This window comes from Schistocerca cancellata, chromosome 5 (assembly GCF_023864275.1).
Source record: "Schistocerca cancellata isolate TAMUIC-IGC-003103 chromosome 5, iqSchCanc2.1, whole genome shotgun sequence".
Taxonomy (NCBI): Eukaryota; Metazoa; Arthropoda; class Insecta; order Orthoptera; family Acrididae; genus Schistocerca; species Schistocerca cancellata.
The window spans coordinates 136,212,695-136,235,318 of NC_064630.1; the positions used below are offsets into that span (position 1 = coordinate 136,212,695).

Here is a 22,624-nt window from a genome sequence, read left to right on the forward strand (position 1 = left end):
TTTCTTCGTCTGAATCTCACTCGGGAAAGATACGTCCATAACACTGCTGAAGATTTCACGCGTTGGCAATAACTCCGTGGCAAACCACGCATAACGGACCGCTTTTCCATAAATTGCCACTTGCAGTTGATTATGAATCAAGATACACTACAAAACTTGCACCGAAAACAATTTCAAATTTTCTTTCCTTTTTATTTTCATTTTGTTTTTAATTCCTTCCTCTGACATAAAATTAGTAGATTAATAAGGACAACATTATACAATATACATTGTAAAACATTCGTGTAGTAATCTTCTACAGACATAGGTATTTAAATAGGTATATAAATGAAAGAAAAAAATGAAAGTAATAATCGGGTTTCGAAAATGGGGAAAAAAATTAAGAAGCCGCGGCGCTAACCGCTGTGCCACCATTTCGTCTGAGGATACCGAGCGGTAAAACGCATGTGAAGTAGCGGAAAATACCTCGAAAACTTTGGCGGTCATTTCTGAAAAAAAAAAACGGTGGAGTATCACGGACACCAAAGAGGCAAAGGAACTGGTACGCCTGCCTAATGTCGTGTAGGGCCCCCCGAGAGCGCGCAGAAGTACCGCAACACGACGTGGCGTGGACTCGACTAATGTCTGAAATAGTGCTGAAGGGAATTGACACCAGCAGGGCTGTCCATCAATCCGCAAAAGTACGAAGGGGTGAAGATCTCTTCTGAACAGCACGTTGCTTGGCATCCCAGATATGCTCATTAATATTCATGTGTGGGGAGTTTGGTGGCCAGAGGAAGTGTTCCTGGAGCCACTCTGTAGCAATTCTGGACGTGCGTGGTGTCGCATTGTCTTTCTGGAATTGCCCAAGTCCGTCGGAATGTGCAACGGACAGAAATGGATGCAGGTGATCAGACAGCATGCTTACGTACGTGGCACCTGTCAGAGTCGTTTGTAGACGTATCAAGGGTCACATATCACTCCAGCTGCACACGTCCCACACTATTACAGAGCCTTCACCAGCTTGAACAGCCCCCTGCTGTTATGCAGGGTCCATGGATTCATGAGTTATCTCCATACCCGTACACATCCATCCACGCTATACAATTTGAAACGAGAGTCGTCCGGCCAGGCAACATGTTTCCAGTCATCAACAGGCTAATGTCGGTGTTGGCGGGCCTAGGCAACGCGTAAAGCTTTGTGTCGTGCAATCATCAAGGGTACACGAGAGGACCTTTGGCTCCGAAAGCCCATACCGATGATGTTTCGTTGAATGGTTCGCACGCTGACACTTGTTGGTGGTCCAGCACTGAAATCTGCAGCAATTTGCGGAAGGGTTGCACTTCTGACACGTTGAACTATTCTCTTCAGTCGTCGTTGGTTCCGTTCTTGCAGCATCTTTCTCCGGCCGCAGCATTGTCGGAGATTTGATGTTTTGCCAGATTCCTGATATTCACGGTACACCCGCCGGCCGCGGTGGTCCCGCGGTTCTAGGCGCGCAGTCCGGAACCGCGCGACTGCTACGGTCGCAGGTTCGAATCCTGCCTCGGGCATGGATGTGTGTGATGTCCTTAGGTTAGTTAGGTTTAAGTAGTTCTAAGTTCTAGGGGACTGATGACCACAGCTGTTAAGTCCCATAGTGCTCAGAGCCATTTGAACCATTTTGAACGGTACACTCGTGAAATGGTCATACGGGAAAATCCCCTGAGCGGACGATTTGGATGGGATTCGGTTAATGAAAAGGGGACATACAATTCAAGGTTTATTTCCCCAAAACAATTAATTAATTGTAATAAATTACACTATGGCTTACAAACTACAGTGACACAAACAAAACAAGCTGCTTACAATACGAGGTAATAAAAATGTTATATACCACAGGTAAACAGAGAAACTTCAAAACTGTTTACAATTTGATACATTGACAAATAATCATTGTGCATTAAACTATATACTTTCACCTAAGACTGTTAAATTTTTAAATGTGAAGCACAAATGTATAATTTACAATTAAATTTTCAGTTGAAGTTACTCCTTCCTATACCTTCTTTAAAAGAGTGATAAAATTTCCAACAGGTATCTCAATTAAAAATGCCCTAAAATGCTTAACACAACAACACGTACATGACTAAATATATGTACGGCAAAGCACAACATCAACAGCGCAAAACACATTCAAACTCTCGCCAACGTGGGCCGCTTGCCGGTCAAAACACATTACGACTACAGCAGCCGGCAAACTTACATAGGTAATAACACAGGCCACCTAGCAATCTTGCCAAAATCAGTTTACAAGAAGGGGGGGGGGGACACACAATAAATACCATACGCAAGTGCACTTGCCAAACCTACTACTAAAAATACAGTATAAAAGGCTCTCAATTAATGACAAATCCGCGATAGGCGCGGCAATATTACATCTGAGCGCTGGTAGCCAAAATAAGGTTGACAGATACCAAGGTCTGACATCATCTTAGGGCTAACTGGCACAACAAATAAATAAGAGTAAAAGAACAAGCAAATGCCAATGCCCAAGAATTTAAATAGGATTAAGTACACACGAGGTTAAAATCAATTGCTAGCACCTTGGACATCGTCTTAGGCTTAATTGACACTACAAATAAATAAAGGTAAAAGAACAGACAAATGACAATGCCCAGCAATTTAAATAAAAATTAGTAAGCACAAGGCTAAAAGCAGTTGCTAGCAACTTAACAAGCACACATAAAAATATCAGACTGCTGCCACATCACAAACGGAACAGGCGCGCGCCGTCCCCAGCATGCCAGAAAACCAATAACACACGCTCCAGCATCCGAGCCAGCCTGTCCACAGTAATTTCAACTCAGAATCAGGGCGCGTGAGCACATCGGGTCCACGCAAAACACACACTGCCAAATAATTCCCACCAACAGATACGGCTGCCCCCGGGCGGGAAAACAGGGGCGACGACTGGGAACACACCAGCAGAAAACTCGACACCCAGACTCCGGCTAAAACGGAATCACGCAGAAAATATAAACAACAGCTGAAGTAAGGTGAAACGAACCCCGCCACGCAGACCGGACAGAGCAAACACACAGAGAGCCTGCCCTGCAGTCCTTACAACTCCTGGGTGCGGAAACCCAAGCGATATCGTGGCACCCTTTTCAGAGGCTGAGAACCTCGAGCGATTGCGTGCGGGAATGCATCAGTTGTCGACTACACCACATCACCAACACGCCACACTGCCCAACGCCCAAATCAACGAGGCCCGCCAACAACGACACCACACCTCCGTGCCGGGGCGGAAGGGAAAATACCACCAGCTCGGTACGAATCCAACTGCCGAGCCGAGCGCGCGCGGCCCCCCGCGGAAAACGCTCCAGAGGGCAGCAGCCGCCTCAGCGCCTGCGCAGGCCGAACCAGACGGAAACAGAAATACAAGTCGCTGTCGATAGTGCCGGATACGCAGCGCGCCAGACAAATGGCACATCCCCATCCTCGTGCAACGACTATAACACGTTCAAACTCACTTAAATCTTAATTACCTGCCACTGTAGCAGCAGTAACCGATCTAACAACTGCGCCAGACACTTGTTGTCTTATATACGCGCAGCGCCGTGTTCTACCTACACTCCTGGAAATGGAAAAAAACACATTGACACCGGTGTGTCAGACCCACCATACTTGCTCCGGACACTGCGAGAGGGCTGTACAAGCAATGATCACACGCACGGCACAGCGGACACACCAGGAACCGCGGTGTTTGGCCGTCGAATGGCGCTAGCTGCGCAGCATTTGTGCACCGCCGCCGTCAGTGTCAGCCAGTTTGCCGTGGCATACGGAGCTCCATCGCAGTCTTTAGCACTGGTAGCATGCCGCGACAGCGTGGACGTGAACCGTATGTGCAGTTGACGGACTTTGAGCGAGGGCGTTTAGTGGGCATGCGGGAGGCCGGGTGGACGTACCGCCGAATTGCTCAACATGTGGGGCGTGAGGTCTCCACAGTACATCGATGTTGTCGCCAGTGGTCGGCGGAAGGTGCACGTGCCCGTCGGCCTGGGACCGGACCGCAGCGACGCACGGATGCACGCCAAGACCGTAGGATCCTACGCAGTGCCGTAGGGGACCGCACCGCCACTTCCCAGCAAATTAGGGACACTGTTGCTCCTGGGGTATCGGCGAGGACCATTCGCAACCGTCTCCATGAAGCTGGGCTACGGTCCCGCACACCGTTAGGCCGTCTTCCGCTCACGCCCCAACATCGTGCAGCCCGCCTCCAGTGGTGTCGCGACAGGCGTGAATGGAGGGACGAATGGAGACGTGTCGTCTTCAGCGATGAGAGTCGCTTCTGCCTTGGTGCCAATGATGGTCGTATGCGTGTTTGGCGCCGTGCAGGTGAGCGCCACAATGAGGACTGCATACGACCGAGGCACACAGGGCCAACACCCGGCATCATGGTGTGGGGAGCGATCTCCTACACTGGCCGTACACCACTGGTGATCGTCGAGGGGACACTGAATAGTGCACGGTACATCCAAACCGTCGTCGAACCCATCGTTCTACCATTCCTAGACCGGCAAGGGAACTTGCTGTTCCAACAGGACAATGCACGTCCGCATGTATCCCGTGCCACCCAACGTGCTCTAGAAGGTGTAAGTCAACTACCCTGGCCAGCAAGATCTCCGGATCTGTCCCCCATGGAGCATGTTTGGGACTGGATGAAGCGTCGTCTCAGGCGGTCTGCACGTCCAGCACGAACGCTGGTCCAACTGAGGCGCCAGGTGGAAATGGCATGGCAAGCCGTTCCACAGGACTACATCCAGCATCTCTACGATCGTCTCCATGGGAGAATAGCAGCCTGCATTGCTGCGAAAGGTGGATATACACTGTACTAGTGCCGACATTGTGCATGCTCTGTTGCCTGTGTCTATGTGCCTGTGGTTCTGTCAGTGTGATCATGTGATGTATCTGACCCCAGGAATGTGTCAATAAAGTTTCCCCTTCCTGGGACAATGAATTCACGGTGTTCTTATTTCAATTTCCAGGACTGTATTTACATATCCCTGTATATGAATGCGCGTGCCTACAACAGTTTTTTGGAGCTTCAGTGTATATTGACTCCGTCAAGGCCAAGTTCCTGGGAAATCTGGTTACGGCACTTGCCGTGTTCTCCTGTGCGACTGTGCGCGGCCAGTGACAGAAGAGCTCGCGTGGCGGCAGGTGACGTTCCCGAGCAGCCTGGAGGCGGTGTCGGAGGAGGTGCTGCGCGGGCTGATGGCGCGCCTGCCGGCGGAGCGCTGGTCGGCCGACCGGCTGTCGCAGCACGCGTGGCTGGTGCGCGCCGCGCCCCCGCCGCCGCTGCCCGCCGCCGCCGCCATCGCCGCGCCGCCCACCAGGGGCGCCTCCGCGCTGCTGGCGCCGCCCTCGCCGCGCGCCGCCGGCGACGCCCTGCCGCCGCCGCCACCCCCTCCCCCTCCACCACCCCCGCCTCCTCACCCTCCGGCTCGTCCTCCGCCGCCGCCGCCCCGACAGCCCGCAGCCGCCCGCGTCGAGACCGAGGCGCGTAAGCGGCGCCGGGGGTGTCTCCTGTCGTGACCACTGTACTCGCCGCATTAAAGTCTGTTCCACGCCACGCTTGTCTTTCTGTGTTTTGATTCTACTCACGTACTGCTAGCCACGGAGAGTAGAAGACACGGTAAGGATGACGAAGTGTCTCCGCAGTAGCAACCCCCGCCGCTGGGGTTAGAGTGAACCCAACCAGCGGTCAAGCAAATGGTTCAAATGGCCTTGAGCACTATGGGACTTAACATCTGAGGTTTTTTGCTCGCATATCATGTCGTTTCTGAAAAACCCAGATTCTACTCTGTAGGAATCAACACAGAATCCGAAAACAGCGATCGCGTGAGACCCAACTCGCTTTATTTGTTCATGATACCCAGAAAATATTAGATACCGGATCCCTGGTAGATGCCATTTTCCTTGACTTCCGGAAGGCGTTCGGTACAGTTCCGCACTGCCGCCTTATAAACAAAGTAAGAGCCTACGGAATAACAGACCAGCTGTGTGGCTGGTTCAAAAATGGCTCACAGCACTATGCGACTTAACTTCTGAGGTCATCAGTCGCCTAGAACTTAGAACTAATTAAACCTAACTAACCTAAGGACATCACACACATCCATGCCCGAGGCAGCATTCTTACCTGCGACCGTAGCGGTCGCTCGGTTCCAGATTGTAGCGCCTAGAACCGCACGGCCACTCCGGCCGGCTGTGTGGCTGGATTGAAGAGTTTTTAGCAAACAGAACACAGCATGTTGTTCTCAGTGGAGAGACATCTACAGACGTTAAAGTAACCTCTGGCGTGCCACAGGGGAGTGTAATGGGATCATTGCTTTTCACAATATGTATAAAAGACCTAGTAGATAGTGTCGGAAGTTCCATGCCGCTTTTCGCGGATGATGCTGTAGAATTCAGAGAAGTTGCAGCATTAGAAAATTGCAGCGAAATGAAGGAAGATCTGCAGCGGATAGGCACTTGGTGCAGGGAGTGGCAACTGACCCTTAACATAGACAAATGTAATGTATTGAAAATACATAGAAAGAAGGATCCTTTATTGTATGATTATATGATAGTGGAACAAACACTGGTAGCAATTACTTCTGTAAAATATCTGGCAGTATACGTGCGGAACGATTTGAAGTGGAATGATCATATAAAATTAATTGTTGGTAAGGCGAGTGCCAGGTTGAGATTCATTGGGAGAGTCCTTAGAAAATGTAGTCCATCAACAAAGGAGGTGGCTTACAAAACACTCGTTCGACCTATACTTGAGTATTGCTCATCAGTGTGGGAACCATACCAGATCGGCTTGACGGAGGAGATAGAGAAGATCCAAAGAAGAGCGGCGCGTTTCGTCACAGGGTTATTTGATAAGCGTGATAGTGTTACGGAGATGTTTAGCAAATTCAAGTGGCAGACTCTGCAAGAGAGGCGCTCTGCATCGCGGTGTAGCTTGCTCGCCAGGTTTCGAGAGGGTGCGTTTCTGGTTGAGGTATCGAATATATTGCTTCCCCCTACTTCTACCTTCCGAGGAGATCACGAATGTAAAATTAGAGAGATTCGAGCGCGCTCGGAGGCTTTCCGGCAGTCGTTCTTCCCGCGAACCGTACGCGATTGGAACAGAAAAGGGAGGTAATGAGAGTGGCACGTAAAGTGCCCTCCACCACACACCGTTGGGTGGCTTGCGGAGTATAAATGTAGACGTAGATGTAGAGGTCATCTGTCCCCTAGACTTAGAACTACTTAAAGCTAACTAACCTTAGGACATCACACACATCCTTGCCCGAGGCAGGATTCGAACATGGGACCGTAGTACCCTCGTGGTTCCGGGCTGAAGCGCCTAGAACCACTCGACCACAGCGGCCGGCAGAAGCGGTCAGTAGCTCTCCATTGCCATAGCATATTCTGTAGTAATTTACGAGCGAAAACAAGGCTGTTCACGGCAGTGTGAATTTTTATTAGTTAATGGCGATTGAGTTCAGAGCTACATCGTAATTATCAGTGCACTGATGGATTTTTAGATTAACTTGGTAAGTAAAAAATACAGGCTTGCTGCGCTATTGCCAGTTGTGCTAACCACACAGACAACTAAATGAGTTAGGAAACACGTGTCATATATTTCCTGAAAACAATGAGACGAAACGAAAATAGATAAATTCTTGTAACCGTGCAGATTCGTTTTCAGTTCAAAATACGGTACTTGTGTCTGATCAATACATTTCACGCATTATAATTATGAAAAGGATGGGAAAAATCAACCGTTGATATCCCTTCGAAACGCAAGTTTAAGATTATTCCAACTCATCCTCCAGTGTTGATTTAGGGTGTAGTAACGACCCTAATAATGAGAGAAATAATCGGGCCCAAAGACGAAGCTACCGTAAAGATTCAGAGTATATTTTACGAGTAAATAAATTACGAACTTAATGTAGAAATTACCACTTAACGCCGGCCGGAGTGGCCGAGCGGTTCTAGACGCTACAGTCTGGAACCACGCGACCACTACGGTCGCAGGTGCGAATCCTGCCTCGGGCATGGATGTGTGTGATCTCCTTAGGTTAGTTAGGTTTAAGTAGTTCTTAGTTCTAGAGGACTGATGGCCTCAGAAGTTAAGTCCCATAGTGCTCAGAGCCATTTGAACCATTTTTTACCACTTAACAAAACGTAAACATGAAAACAAACATTACTTTTAAATGCGACAGTGCGTGCTTACGCGAACAACTAGAAATTATGGAAACAGAAATAAAAGACCTTAGATAAAAGAATGCAGATTTGCAGACCACCTCTTTCGATGAGGGGCTCAGTTAGATGAAATTAAAATGTGTTCAAAAAGTGATTCAGGGCTCTTTTTCTCACTGTCAGCAACAAAAGACGGTGTACTAACTGGTCATCTGAAGACACGGCACAGGCTGCAACTCTACGTTGCCTAGCATATAAAGCGTCAGCTTTTGTCAGAGACTTATGGGAATATCCTCTTCTTAGTGAAGTCATTGTTAAAAAGAAGGCTGGGGCAATTTATCGTTCCACGTAGTTTTATACTGATTTAAGCCTTAGTGTTTTGGAAATGCAATCTTACTAACAAAATGCGAGAAAAGCGCAGTTCGGAGGCATACATCAGCGTTTCACCGAATAGAGAAGAAAATAGTCATACATATAGCATAATAAGACAATAAAACCTGGAAATCTCGATTAGATTCATACCTGCGTATAAGTTAAATATGTGCCCGCAGTGTGCCTATAAGCTCCAATGCGCTGCGGCGCGGCGCGAGGGTTCACGGTGACGTCACACCTCACAGCTCGCCTGCGATTAATTCCTACCTTGTATTCTAGTATCCGTGCTGCAAGCCTTTTCTTTTGCATAGGTCTAATAGTTCCGACAGTTCTCCCGACCCCTAGATTTGGGTATTATCGAGTACCATTTACATTTTTATCGTAATTTACTACATAAATGATTAAAATACCAAAAACGAGTACATATTGTAGATTATTGTAATAGCTTCTGAAAAAAGTATTTTCAAACATTTATTCTTTTTAAATAAATTAAATAAAAAAGGATCAAATTGTGGGTAATGTGACATAGTCGCGTAATATGGAAAACAGAGTTGAAAATGTAGAGAACAGACTACATCTGGCAAAAAAAAAAAAGAGATGTAACTGGAGTCTGTAAATACGTAATGTGTAATGCAGGGTGGTTATAATTAAACTTTCGCTACTTGAACCTGTACTAGACGGAAAACATTTTACTGTATGGATATTCATTTATTACTGTATGGATATCCGACTTTATAGGAATGATGTTCTGACTGTGTCCTGCAGCATTTGCTGCGTTAGTAGCGTTAATGTCATGACTTGCCATTACGTACAGGTGCGCCGACGTAGGACTGAAACACAAGCATCTGTGTGGACTACAGTCGGAAAAAGTCAGCAAGGGTCTCAACAAGGTGAGAGGGGAATTACTCGTAAAGCTGCTTTATCAAAATAACAGCAATGGTGTTGCTCTTCGCGAGTATCGCCGCTTTAAAGGAATGGCCAGAGGTCCTCTTACCGCACCAGGTTTGAAGAACATGATTCGGAAATTCGAATTAATTGGCGATTTGAGAATTGGTCCTGGGAGAGGCCGACGGCCAACTGCGCCACAAATTGTTGAAGACGTTACTGCTGCAATGGCTGAGAATGCTACACGCAGTGTGAGATCTTCAAGCAGTGCACAAGGTTTGTCCGACAATTGAACATTTCATAGTCCACCTTTCGCAAAGAGCTGCGAACAGCTGTGAAATGGTATCTCTGCTGCGGTTCCAGACTGTCGAAGGTGCAGATGATCGTCACAGTGAGCAACGTTTGTAACCTGGTAAACAATTAAGAAATGTCACCTTCTCATCTGGGAATTAAAAATGTGTTTTCTTCAAGGGTTTATTCGTTATTTCTCTTCCACGTGCCCTTACAGTTGCTTCCACAAAGTTTTTTTTGTGGAGATCCTCTAAAGTAGCGAAAATTTAATTCTAACGACCCTGCACGATACGTAATAGGCCTACAGTTTTGCAACTAAGTAAGCCAACTCAGTTTATTTTATTTGCAGAAATCACAAATATAATCTCCCTTGTCAGCGCCAGTACAATCGAAGTGCACTCACATAGCACTCAGATCTCTCTTTTTTCGTCTCTCGTGCAGTAGATGGTACGAAATCCATTTTAGATCATACATCGGGATGGAAAGATACATCATCGCCACTGGAGTCGCACTTCGAAGTAAATTGTAATTTTTTGATGAGTCGTCGCCTGTGCTTTGGAGGTTTCTGGTTTCTTCATTTTCATTCGCCAGCCTTAGAATCTTTTTTGCCTTCGGACTGTTGCTAAACTCTTACTTCGAACTCTAACTGACTTTTCTAGAACAGGTTACTATAGATGATGTCACAGATTTCGTATCTCTGTTCGACGTCTCCTTTTACGGTGATGGTGATACCTCAAACGGTAATGTCAGAGTTTTCGGTTAACAAGAGAGCGAATCATAAGAACGCATTAAATAACAAGGAACACGTGCGTCAGGACTCTGAGGTTCCATATAACCCAACATGCCCATTTGGAGAAATATCCTATCTGTCACTGAAGGAAAAGTAACCAACTAATAGGAGCCATTGGATAATAAATTGATATCTGCGAAACTTCCAGGCATGTCAAAACTGTTCCGGACCGAGATTCAATCTCGAGACCTTTGCCTGTCGTGGGCAGGTGCTGTACTGACTAAGCTATCCAAGCACGAATAATGACCCCTCCTCACAGATATATTTCCACCAGCACATCGTCCCGTAGCTTCAAAACTTCACAGAATTTCTCCTGCGAAACTTGTAGAACTAGCACTCCTGGAAGAAAGGATACTGCGGAGATGGGGCTGAGCGACAGCCTGGGGGGTGTTTCCAGAATGAAACTGAACATTCTGATATCCTGTGACTAGCTATTACATTTAATCTCTATGTCTTAAGACACACTAATGTTTCATACAGATTTTTGAAAACTTAACCTGCAGAAATTTCACGTAACTGAAACCTGCGTTTTTGTACAGCGAAAAAAGCAAAGCCGGCAAGCAGTCTGCGTTCACTACACAGCGTCATGGGACCCCTCAGAAGTGGTGCGCGGTATTCCAAATTGTCCAATTATTCCATAATACCTGAATCTTCTCTCCTTAGTGCAGTGGTGTTGAATTTAGTTAAGCCCATACGTTAGGCACCAATATGGTAGTGAAGTATTTAATTCGAGGCCCACAATAGAAATTCAGTTAATTATAGAATAACCATACATCAGTGCAGCATTTAAAGGTTCTAAAAAGAGTATATTACAGTAGTTTATTGTCATAAAATGCTCTCTTTTAGACCACGGCTAATTAAAATCAGTTATACTTGACAGAATACAATTAAGAAACAATTAGCATCGCACCACCACTGCGATTATAATAAAAGAAACAGTCATATATCGGGGTGGCATTTACTGAGTTTTAATTATAGCAGACTATTACTGGCAAGCGGACTAGTACTGGATTGCTTAAGTCCACATCATACCCATGTTGTTCGTAGGCATAAGGCGTGCTAATGACAACTCATGATGGAGCACGCCCTGAGTGGGACGTATACCTCAGCGGCATGCATACTACGCGATTAAGTTCTGTGTGTGTGTGTGTGTGTGTGTGTATGTGTGTGTGTGTGTGTGTGTGTGTGTGTTGCGAGTCACAAGACTAATTCATGGAACTGTTACCGCATCAGCAACGACAACCCTGCTCTGTAGATTCAGAAACCTTTAGATTTTAGGTAATGACACCAGATCGGTAAGGAAACTCTAGGCAGTGACAATTCTTGAAGTATCAAGGTATGTTCGATGGTACGTATGTGACCTACATCATATTTTTCGAAGTCGGTTTTACCGCAGGCAAAAGCATAAATGTGAATGCTGCTGAGGTATTTGAATGCTGCGGGAGGAAATTTGACTCCGCATCGTTATCGTCAAAACATCTCACCAGGAAAAAAAAAAAGTTCGATACGTTTCTTTGCTTATGAACGTAGTCTCTAGTGAAATTGCTCCAGTGGATCAGGTTATTGGAGCACATGGGTAGAAATGCTTTTAGTGGACACCACGGACTGAAATGTTAACGTATGAAAAAAAAGCAGAAAATTGCTCCAATACATGACACTGCATCATTTCTACGAATTTAAGCTTGGTTTTTTTTTTTTTTATAAAGAAGAAGATATAGTGTTCATGGTGCAGGCTTAAAGTCCCTCTAATGATTGTAGAGTACATCGTTTTCTAGAACGTCATCTGATTTCATCTTTCTTAATAATAAACGTAATAAATCGACAGTTCGTTGGTTCTCCCTCTCTCTCTCTCTCCCTCCCTCCCTCCCTCCCTCCCTCCCTCCCTCTCCTCCCCGTCGCGGTTCATGTAAGAGTCAGGACAACACTAAGATTATAGTTTTGTAAGTTCACCTGACCTGGGTGGTATGAAACCTACGGTAACGCGTGAAATAAACGTGTGTCACAGAATCAGAGCGTCCCATGTAGCGTTATCTAATCTACTCACAGACTGGCTTCGGACAATGTCTTTTCATCAGAATCGCTTCTAAACGTACGGAACAATAAGTGAGTTGGATTTCTGCCTTGAAAGGCAGAAATCTAATGCACATACTGAAGACGTTTTTTACGATCCGTCCTGTGTACTGAGTTCTCATCAGGTTCGATCTTGCGCTTGCAATGAGGAAGGCGCAGAGCGAGGTGATAGTTGTCAGAGTGTGGCCCCAAGGCCGGTAGTCAGTAAGCGCATTCATTACCCGCCGGGCGCTAATGGCGGCCTTGCTCTGTACATGGAAGCTTGCACGGCCACACCTAGGACCCTGGGCGCGCAGCAATCAACCGCTGGATGCTCTGCTTATGCATGCATGCATGCATGCCAGTCGCCGTTTAAGTCGTCGTCGTTTCCCGCCAACATTCTAATCGCAGCTTCGAGGCAGACGGAAATAAATTCCCGCATGTTTGGTCCGCAAGCTTAACTATGTCAGCTGCATTCGTAATCTCTCTCACTCAGAACTGAAACGCCTCTCGTAACGTGAGCGCCACTGCATGGACTCGGCAAAATACCGATGCAGCAACTGAGGAGCAGAAGTGGTTCAAATGGCTCTCAGCACTATGGGACTCAACTGCTGTGGTCATAAGTCCCCTAGAACTTAGAACTACTTAAACCTAACTAACCTAAGGACAGCACACAACACCCAGCCATCACGAGGCAGAGAAAATCCCTGACCCCGCCGGGAATCGAACCCGGGAACCCGGGCGTGGGAAGCGAGAACGCTACCGCACGACCACGAGATGCGGGCAGCAGAAGTGGCTCAACAGTGACTCATCGCATTATGTAGTCAACGAAGATTGTCGATGTTTCATTTACACGCTTACAGGTCTCTATGGTTTAGCGCGCAGTGAACCTTTCATGCAAGGGCACCACCGGCAGCTAAGGAGCGTCTAGCGTATCTTAAAGGCAGAGTGATAGAGCCGTTGATGTTCACTTACACAGAAACGACTAGACTGAAAAAGACTGCAACCCTGCAAAGCTGTTCGCAGACGACATTTCAGTACATGGAGGTAACATCGTTAGAAACTTCCAGAATGAGAATTTCATTCTGCAGCGGAGTGTGCGCTGATATGAAACTTCCTGGCAGATTAAAACTGTGTGCCGGACCGAGACTCGAACTCGTGACATTTGCCTTTCGCGGGCAAGTGCTCTACCAACTGAGCTACCGAAGCACACTAATTCTTGAGTATGGTTAATCGGTGTCGGACGCTGATACACAGCACTCCGTCTTCAGGCCACAAGTGGCCCATCAGGACCATTCGACCGCCGTGTCATCCTCAGTAAGGAAGCGGATTGGAGGGGCGTGTGGTCAGCACACCGCTCTCCCGGTCATTACTATGGTTTTCTTTAACCGGAGCCGCTACTATTCGGTCGAGTAGCTCCTCAACTAGCCATCACGAGGCTGCGTGCTCACCGAAAAATGGCAACAGCGCATGGCGGCCCGGATGGTCACCCATCCAAGTGCCGGCCACGCCCGACAGCGCTTAACCTCGGTGATCTGACAGAAACCGGTGTATCCAGTGCGGCAAGGCCGTTGCCGGACGCTGATACACAGGTTGGTTATAATTAAACTTTCGACAGAGCCCCATGAAAAACCAGGGATCTTCGAACAGTGGAACCTTGTGGAAACATTGATAAGGGCATCCGCAAGAGAAATAACGAGTAAATCACACATGTTAATTTCCACATGTTACAGTAACGTTTCTTAATTGCGTAACACATTTATGTTGCAGATTACAAACGTTGCTTAACGTGACGAGCGTCAGCGTCCACGAAAGCCTGGAACCGCACTGAAGATAGCATTTGACAACTGTTCGACGTCCGAGCTGATCCCGCACAAGTTTTATCGGGGACGGATCTGGGAATGTTGCTGGCCACGGATGTACCTCAATATAACGTTGACAGTTCAAAGAGACTCGTGCCATGTATGGCGAGCATTGTCCTGTTGGAAAACAGCACGATGATACTGTCACACGAGAACGCAGGAGTCTGCCTCATTTCAAATACATTGCAGTGTGAAAACGTTTGCCTCGTCGTTATCCGAGTAGCCCAATCATACATGCAGTTGATCTGATATTTTATACCATTGTTTCATTCTTTGTCGTATTTAGTTTATATTTGTAATAATAATACTAATTATTATTATTAACTATTAAGGCTTCCTTAAGCCATCTATGGACCTTCGTTTGGTAGCCTTTACGTTGTTTTTCACTCTCTTGCTTCCATGTTCTGCCAGAATTTTTTCATGTTTTTGCTGACTTGTTTCATCTCCTCTTTCACGAGCTGTTGTCTTTTATTATATCTTCCCCGTCTCCCAGAAACCGATGAACTTCCTCACCCACCGTCTAAATTTACTTCAGTTCAATATGTCCAGCTGTTCTATTCTTAACTTGGTATGCTGATTTCTCACTGCTCGAGACCGTTCTAGCTCGGTTATCTTTGACTTGAACAAGCTGAAAACCTTTCCTTAATGTGTTATCGTCCGTTTACACATGATAACATTAACTGTAGTTCGTAGTATTCATTTTTAGTGGCTCATTCATTTTTACACTGTATTGATGTGCTGGTAACGTCCTAAACAGTAAATTGCGCTCAGTGAACTGTGTTCTCTGAGAACCCGATGAACTGTTCCACAGGTATTGAGTATAACTCAACAACAGAGCATAATGATATAGTTGTGATTCCTGTACGCTCTTAAAGTCCGTTTTGGGATAACAACGAAATCCGATATTACTATAAGGACGATATGTTAAGACTTCTTTATGTTTCCACATGTCATTTAGATTATTTTTCCGCATCCCTTTATTTGACCGGCTCCGTATTTTAGTTGGTTTGCAAATGATGGGTTTTGTGCAATGATATCTACGGAGAAGGTGCCATTATGTGAACGAATTATTTTATAGGTTCTTATTCTGTGAATCCAGTAAACTTTGCATTTTTTTTATTTTCTAGAACAATGAGGGGATTATATTTGTTGTATGGACACAAATCTTTCATTAATTGCCAATCCTGTGCCCACTTCACGTGGGTTGTTTTAGCCTTTTCAAATATTCCGCGGTTGCCAAAATTTTCGATCCAAATCCAGTGTGCTATATATTCTCCTTCTGATCCCCACAATACCTCCGTGTATCATCTTTTTCTTGCTCCTTCTACATCTACATCTACATTTATACTCCGCAAGCCACCCAACGGTGTGTGGCGGAGGGCACTTTACATGCCACGGTCATTACCTCCCTATTCTGTTCCAGTCGCGTATGGTTCGCGGGAAGAACGACTGTCTGAAAGCCTCCGTACGCGCTCGAATCTCTCTAATTTTACATTCGTGATCTCCTCGGGAGGTATAAGTAAGGGGAAGCAATATATTTGATACCTCATCCAGAAACGCACCCTCTCGAAACCTGGCAAGCAAGCTACACCGCGATGCAGAGCGCCTCTCTTGCAGAGTCTGCCACTTGAGTTTGCTAAACATCTCCGTAACGCTATCACGGTTAGCAAATAACCCTGTGACGAAACGCGTCGCTCTTCTTTGGATCTTCTCTATCTCCTCCGTCAACCCGATCTGGTACGGATCCCACACTGATGAGCAATACTCAAGTATAGGTCGAACGAGTGTTTTGTAAGCCACCTCCTTTGTTGATGGACTACATTTTCTAAGGACTCTCCCAATGAATCTCAACCTGGCACCCGCCTTACAAACAATTAATTTTATATGATCATTCCACTTCAAATCGTTCCGCACGTATACTGCCAGATATTTTACAGAAGTAACTGCTACCAGTGTTTGTTCCACTATCATATAATCATAAAGGATCCTTCTTTCTATGTATTTTCAATACATTACATTTGTCTATGTTAAGGGTCAGTTGCCACTCCCTGCACCAAGTGCCTATCCGCTGCAGATCTTCCTGCATTTCGCTACAATTTTCTGATGCTGCAACTTCTCTGTATACTACAGCATCATCCGCGAAAAGCCGCATGGAACTTCCGACACTATCTACTAGGTCATTTATATATATATTGTGAAAAGCAATGGTCCCGTAACACTCCCCTGTGGCACGCCAGAGGTTACTTTAACGTCTGTAGACGTCTCCCCATTGATAACAACATGCTGTGTTCTGTTTGCTAAAAATTCAGTCCAGCCACACAGCTGGTCTGATATTCCGTAGGCTCTTACTTTGTTTATCAGGCGGCAGTGCGGAACTGTATCGAATGCCTTCCGGAATTCAAGGAAAATGGCATCTACCTGGGAGCCTGTATCTAATATTTTCTGGGTCTCATGAACAAATAAAGCGAGTTGGGTCTCACACGATCGCTGTTTCCGGAATCCATGTTGATTCCTACAGAGTAGATTCTGGGTTTCCAGAAACGACATGATACGCGAGCAAAAAACATGTTCTAAAATTCTACAACAGATCGACGTCAGAGATATAGGTCTATAGTTTTGCGCATCTGCTCGACGACCCTTCTTGAAGACTGCTCTACTTGAGGCTCTACTTCCGGCTGTTCCTTGTCGCAACGTCCTGATCTCCTGCCTTGCAAACCTGCATGCGTCAATCAGTTGTTTGTTGCTTGCAAATCGATATGAACATGGTTTAGGATGATCACACGTTTCCCTTGTTCTTTTCTAATCCAGCCTTTTTATCTTATTGTCAATTATTTCTGTATTATTGTTGTTATTAAACATCTTCATCATGGTTGAAAAGTTCTCTTAAAACCAGCATCTAAAGTGTCCACTTAAGGCACTTGATGTTCTATGCCAGATGCTTTCTCATTTTCCTGACATGGCTGAAATATGATATTCTCTTACAATGCGCAGCAAATATATGAATTTGGGTTGTAAACAATACCTTCGAGCTGGGTGCATACCTAAGTTTCATCACGATTCAATAGCAAAAATCAGTTCTTCGTAGCACACGTTCCAGATGTTCCATTACATACTTTGAAGGCTTGTAGTGTAACAAAATAGATGCAATTTTGAATAGGAACTCCAGTCAATGAAGAAAATGTGTATACCACTTTCCTACTTGTTGGGCAATAAAACGTCAGTAAATTGTGTGTCATGCTGTAAATTCATAATGTTTGTTCCAGTGATGGCCTTAATTTTCCTTCAGAAGTTAACATTGGGAGTTGTTACAATATAGGTTACGCCATCTTCGAAGCGAAATGTCCGACCAACTTATTGTCGAGCAAGTATTCTGCAAAATTTTATTTTTGTATGCATGTGATTAGACTGTGTGGCTATGTGTAAAAAGTTGTTATTAAAAGCATTTGAAAGACGTGAGAGAGAGAGAGAGAGAGAGAGAGAGAGAGAGAGAGAGAGCTAAAATACAGTGTTTTTATGTTGCTAAATTGTGCAAAAATTATTTCGTGTGGCCTTTTCCTCAAATGAAAGATAGGGTTCGTTAAGGTGATGGTCTTAACATACATTTGCGTATCATGAGTTCTGTACTGTTATTTTTATTTACTGAATGGAATCACTACTTTAAGTAATGAATTTAATGAATTCAGTCTTCAGTATTTTGTGTCGCTTCAACCAACTGCATCGCATCAGCATTCGAATTCCAGGATATGAAATGATGTTCGTAGTTAATCAGCGTTTACAACATGTATTTAATTATCTTTCTGTGCTACATTGGATGAAAATACATGCTCAAAGCATACATCTTTTACTCCTGGTGCAGTTCTGTGGGTTTCAGCAGTTGACAGAGCGTCCGTAAAATATAGAAGAGAGGCATCGACGTAGCAGCAGTAGTTTTGTTCCGTGAGGCGAGCTCAGGTTTCTCAGGGGGAACAGTGCTGTTCGCAAAAAAGTGGAGATCCGGTTTGGAGTCTCGGTCCGGTGCAGACTTTTAACGTGTCACGAACATTCAATAAAGTCGTATCGTTTTCATCAGGAACAGGCAAAGGCACGTGCCAAAGGTCGCGCGGGGCAACAAGTCCACCGTTTAAGATGTTCATTGCGTGGGGAACTTCGTACCTGGTAATGAGAGACAGCGCCTTGAGGCCAGTCAAAACCAAAAGCGGACACAACGTGACGTCTTGCCAGAGGTCACCACATTGTCTCATCGTAAAACCAGCCAACATGACTAGAAGTAGAACATCGCTTTTTATGGTGATATGTCGGATGTTGCAGAGTTCGCTTTAAGATATTGTAAACGATTCCATGATGATTTCTCTTGGCACACACGCAGAGTGCAGCATGTATATATTAAGAATAAAACTTCGTCAGCTTCAGCGTTTCAAGTACCTGTACTGTTTTAGGATGGGCAAGTTTTAATCGACGCTCTTCGTCGTACCTGATGGATATGGTCATATTGTGAAATAAACGGAAAATACAAATGACTGTGTTAGTGAACAACAAAATTTGACGCTACGAAACACCTGAATTTTGCGAGAATGTGCTTGACTATTGATCCAGGGAGAAATTCCTCTGTGTTGTTAGAACTCCATTAGACATGTCTCACCTCAACACACTGGTCATATTGGTTGTTTAGTTTCAAACTCATTCCTTTAAAAAAACGGTTACACTTTTCTGTCCCTTCTAAAATAAACCTGTCGCGATATTTTGCTAAGAAAATTTCAGTGCTCTCTGTGATTTACATCTACTAGTATTTGTAACGGAACTATGGAATCTTGGAGAGCAGATTTGTTACTCCGTTGCTGTATGTGAGGAGAAATGCTTATTTTTTCAATAGTGGTCATACATCTTTTTCTCTTTATTTAACAATAAGTCCTCTGAGAGGCGCAGATTGGCTATACACTCTGCCTCCAATTTGGTGCTGCAAATTGCACAGACGAAAGTAAATCTATACCCGCCCGTGAAAGCGCGTACGATGTTATACGAATGCAGCGGATAGGAGCCAAATGTATATCCACCTGTGCCTTCGCTTTCAAGCGGTGAAGACTTCTGCAGTTGTGCATAGCACATCTGCCTTGGTGCACTGACAAAACGATTTCGAGAAGACATAAGGTAAAATATGGCAGTTTGGTGCAAATACCGGGTGATCAAAAAGTCAGTATAAATTTGAAAACTGAATAAATCACGGAATAATGTAGATAGAGAGGTACAAATTGACACACTTGCTTGGAATGACAGGGGGTTTTATTAGAACCAAAAAAATAAAAAAGTTCAAAAAATGTCCGATAGATGCCGCTTCATCTGATCAGAATAGCAATAATTAGCATAACAAAGTAAGACAAAGCAAAGATGATGTTCTTTACAGGAAATGCTCGTACGTCCACCATCATTCCTCAACAACAGCTGTAGTCGAGGAATAATGTTGTGAACAGCACTGTAAAGCATGTTCGGAGTTATGGTGAGGCATTGGCGTCGGATGTTGTCTTTCAGCATCCCTAGAGATGTCGGTCGATCACGATGCACTTGGATATGGAGATGGATATGGATATGGTGTTAGGGGCGCTCAACAGTGTAGTCTTTAGCGCCCGCACGATGCACTTGCGACTTCAGGTAACCCCAAAGCAAAAAATCGCACGGACTGAGGTCTGGGGACCTGGGAGGCCAAGCATGACGAAAGTGGCAGCTGAGCACACGATCATCATCAAACGACGGGCAGCTGTCGGACATTTTGTGCAATTTGTTTGTTTTTTTTTGTAATAAAACCCCCATGTCATTCCAAGCATGTGTGTCAATTTTTACCTCACTATCTACATTATTCCGTGGTTTATTAAGTTTTCAAATTTATACTCACTTCTTGATCACCCGGTATAAGGTTGGTGCATAAGTTCGTAGCGTTTCTGTTTTGGATATTGGTGTTCCGGTTGCTGTGGTTTTATTTATCAATTCTCATCCTTTATTTGTAGTTCTCTGTTGCTGTTTGGGTTTACATATTGACATTTTGTCATTTGGAGATAGTGAGTGGAACTGTGGACGCTGGAAACGAAAAATAGCTCTGAGCACTATGGGACTTAACTTCTGAGGTCATCAGTCCCCTAGAACTTAGAACTACTTAGACCTAACTAACCTAAGAACATCACACACATCCATGCCCGAGGCAGGATTCGAACCTGCGATCGTTGCGGTCGCGCGGTTCCAGACTATAGCGCCTAGAACCGCTCGGCCGCCCAGCCGGCAGCTGGAAACTGGAGTGCCAATGGAGAAATCTGGCCATTTCCGACATATTCTTCTGTTTGAGTTGAGGAGTAGAGGGGTGACGGCAGCGGAGTCAGCCAGAAACATTTGCGCCCTCTATCGGGATAATGCCATTGGACAGAGCTCTGCAAGAAAATGGTTTTCTCGTTTTAAGGAACATCATTTTGATAGTTACTGTACACGTTCAGCAAGACCTGCGGGGTTTGATGAAGATCGTTTAAACGCATAATCTACAGTGATCCACGTCAGCGTACTCGAGTATTGGCAAACGTGATAAACTGTAATTACTCCACCATCTTGCAACATTTGCATGCAGCGGAGAAGCTTAAAAAATCGGGTGTATGGGTACTGCGTGCTCTAAGCCAAAATCACAAAAATCTGCGGGTGGCCATACACGCATCTCTGCTTGCTTGTCATCAATTGGCTCGTCAACAGCACCGACCATTCCTATCCTGTATCGTTATTGGTTAGGAGAAGTGGTGTCTTTATGCTAGCACAAAGAAAAGAAAGGAGCCGTTGAGCCTAAACAAAACAGCAATTCCCCGTACAAAGACCTGCGCGCATCCACAAAAGATAATGTTGGGCATCTGACAGAACAGCGCCGGTGTGGTGTAGTACGAATTGCTTCTCCGAGGCGTAATCATCTCTGCTGACAATTATTGTCAAAAACTGAGACGTCAGCCGGCCGTTGTGGCCGAGCGTTTCTAGGCGCTTCAGTCTGAAACCGCGCACCCGCTACGGTCGCAGGTTCGAATCCTCCCTCGGGCATGAATGTGTGTGATGTCCTTCGGTTAGTTAGGTTTAAGTAGTTCTAAGCTCTGGGGGACTAATGACCTCAGATGTTAAGTCCCAAAGCGCTCAGAGCTTCTCCCCCCCCCCCCTCTCTCTCTCTCTCTCTCTCTCTCTCTCTCTCTCTCTCTCTCTCTCTCTCTCTCCCTCTCTCTCTCTTTTACTGAGATGTCTTGCAGACGCAGTCCAAGAACAAGGACCAGGAAGACTGCTACTCCACGATAACGCCCTGCTAGACTGACGAAAAATTCAGTACGCGAGCTGTGTTGGGAAGTCATTCCGCACCCACCTTACTACCACGCCCTCGGGTTTTCACCTTTCCCGCCCAATATGGAACATCGTTCAAGGATTTTCCTATCCGGATGAAGATGGGCTCCGAAAATGACTCGACGAGTTCTTCGCCTCAAAGCCACGTGATTTTTACAGTCGCAGAATCGAAAAGTTATCCTAGTATTGGTAGACTGTTGTAAATAGTGAAGGAGAATGTATTACTGGCGATGAAAGTCTGTGTCGTGTGTACCTATTGTGTGTGAAAAAAACGCTACGAACTTGTGCGCCAAACCAATAATTGGCAATGTGAACTGAAGCCGTGCCTTTTTTTCATCGGAAGTGAAGATTATCAAAACAGAAACAAACGTGATACAGCATTAAACGAAATATGCTGTACTCTAAGAGTGCAGTCCCACAAACAACAGTGAGGAAATTAAAAATAAAATAAAAACTCTGCGTCCACAACACTGCCGAAAGGACGTGCCATTTAAATGTCTAAGCGAAGCAGGCAGTGAGAGAAGTATTATTGTCGACAGACTTTGATCGATCAATAGAGTGGAATGTTTGAATAGGCTAGCTTCTCGTCATAATTACTGTTGCAGAAGGAATAGTACGAACCAATAATTATACTGACTCATTCTGGATTAATTTCGAAAGGATTCTTCTAAAACAAGATATTTTAGGATAAATTCCAAGCTTGCCCTCTCTTCTCATCTACTGATCCAGTTTTTTCTCACAATGACAGTTTTCTTATTTTCGCGTCGTTCACTGCAACGGTATATAATGAAGCGGACGCAGAGAAAGCAAGAATCGCTGATTTCCTTTTAGTACT

The 22,624-nt window shown here is 45.3% G+C and overlaps 1 protein-coding gene across 1 annotated transcript in view; it reads left to right on the forward strand.

Moving 5' to 3' along the window:
• The window catches only part of LOC126188401 (uncharacterized), a 305,868-nt gene that overhangs the window by 14,007 nt on the left and 269,237 nt on the right, over positions 1-22,624 (forward strand). The window contains exon 3 of the mRNA XM_049930002.1: positions 5,185-5,328. Within this exon, the coding sequence (XP_049785959.1) occupies positions 5,185-5,328 (144 nt within the window). The remainder of the gene's footprint in view (positions 1-5,184; positions 5,329-22,624) is intronic.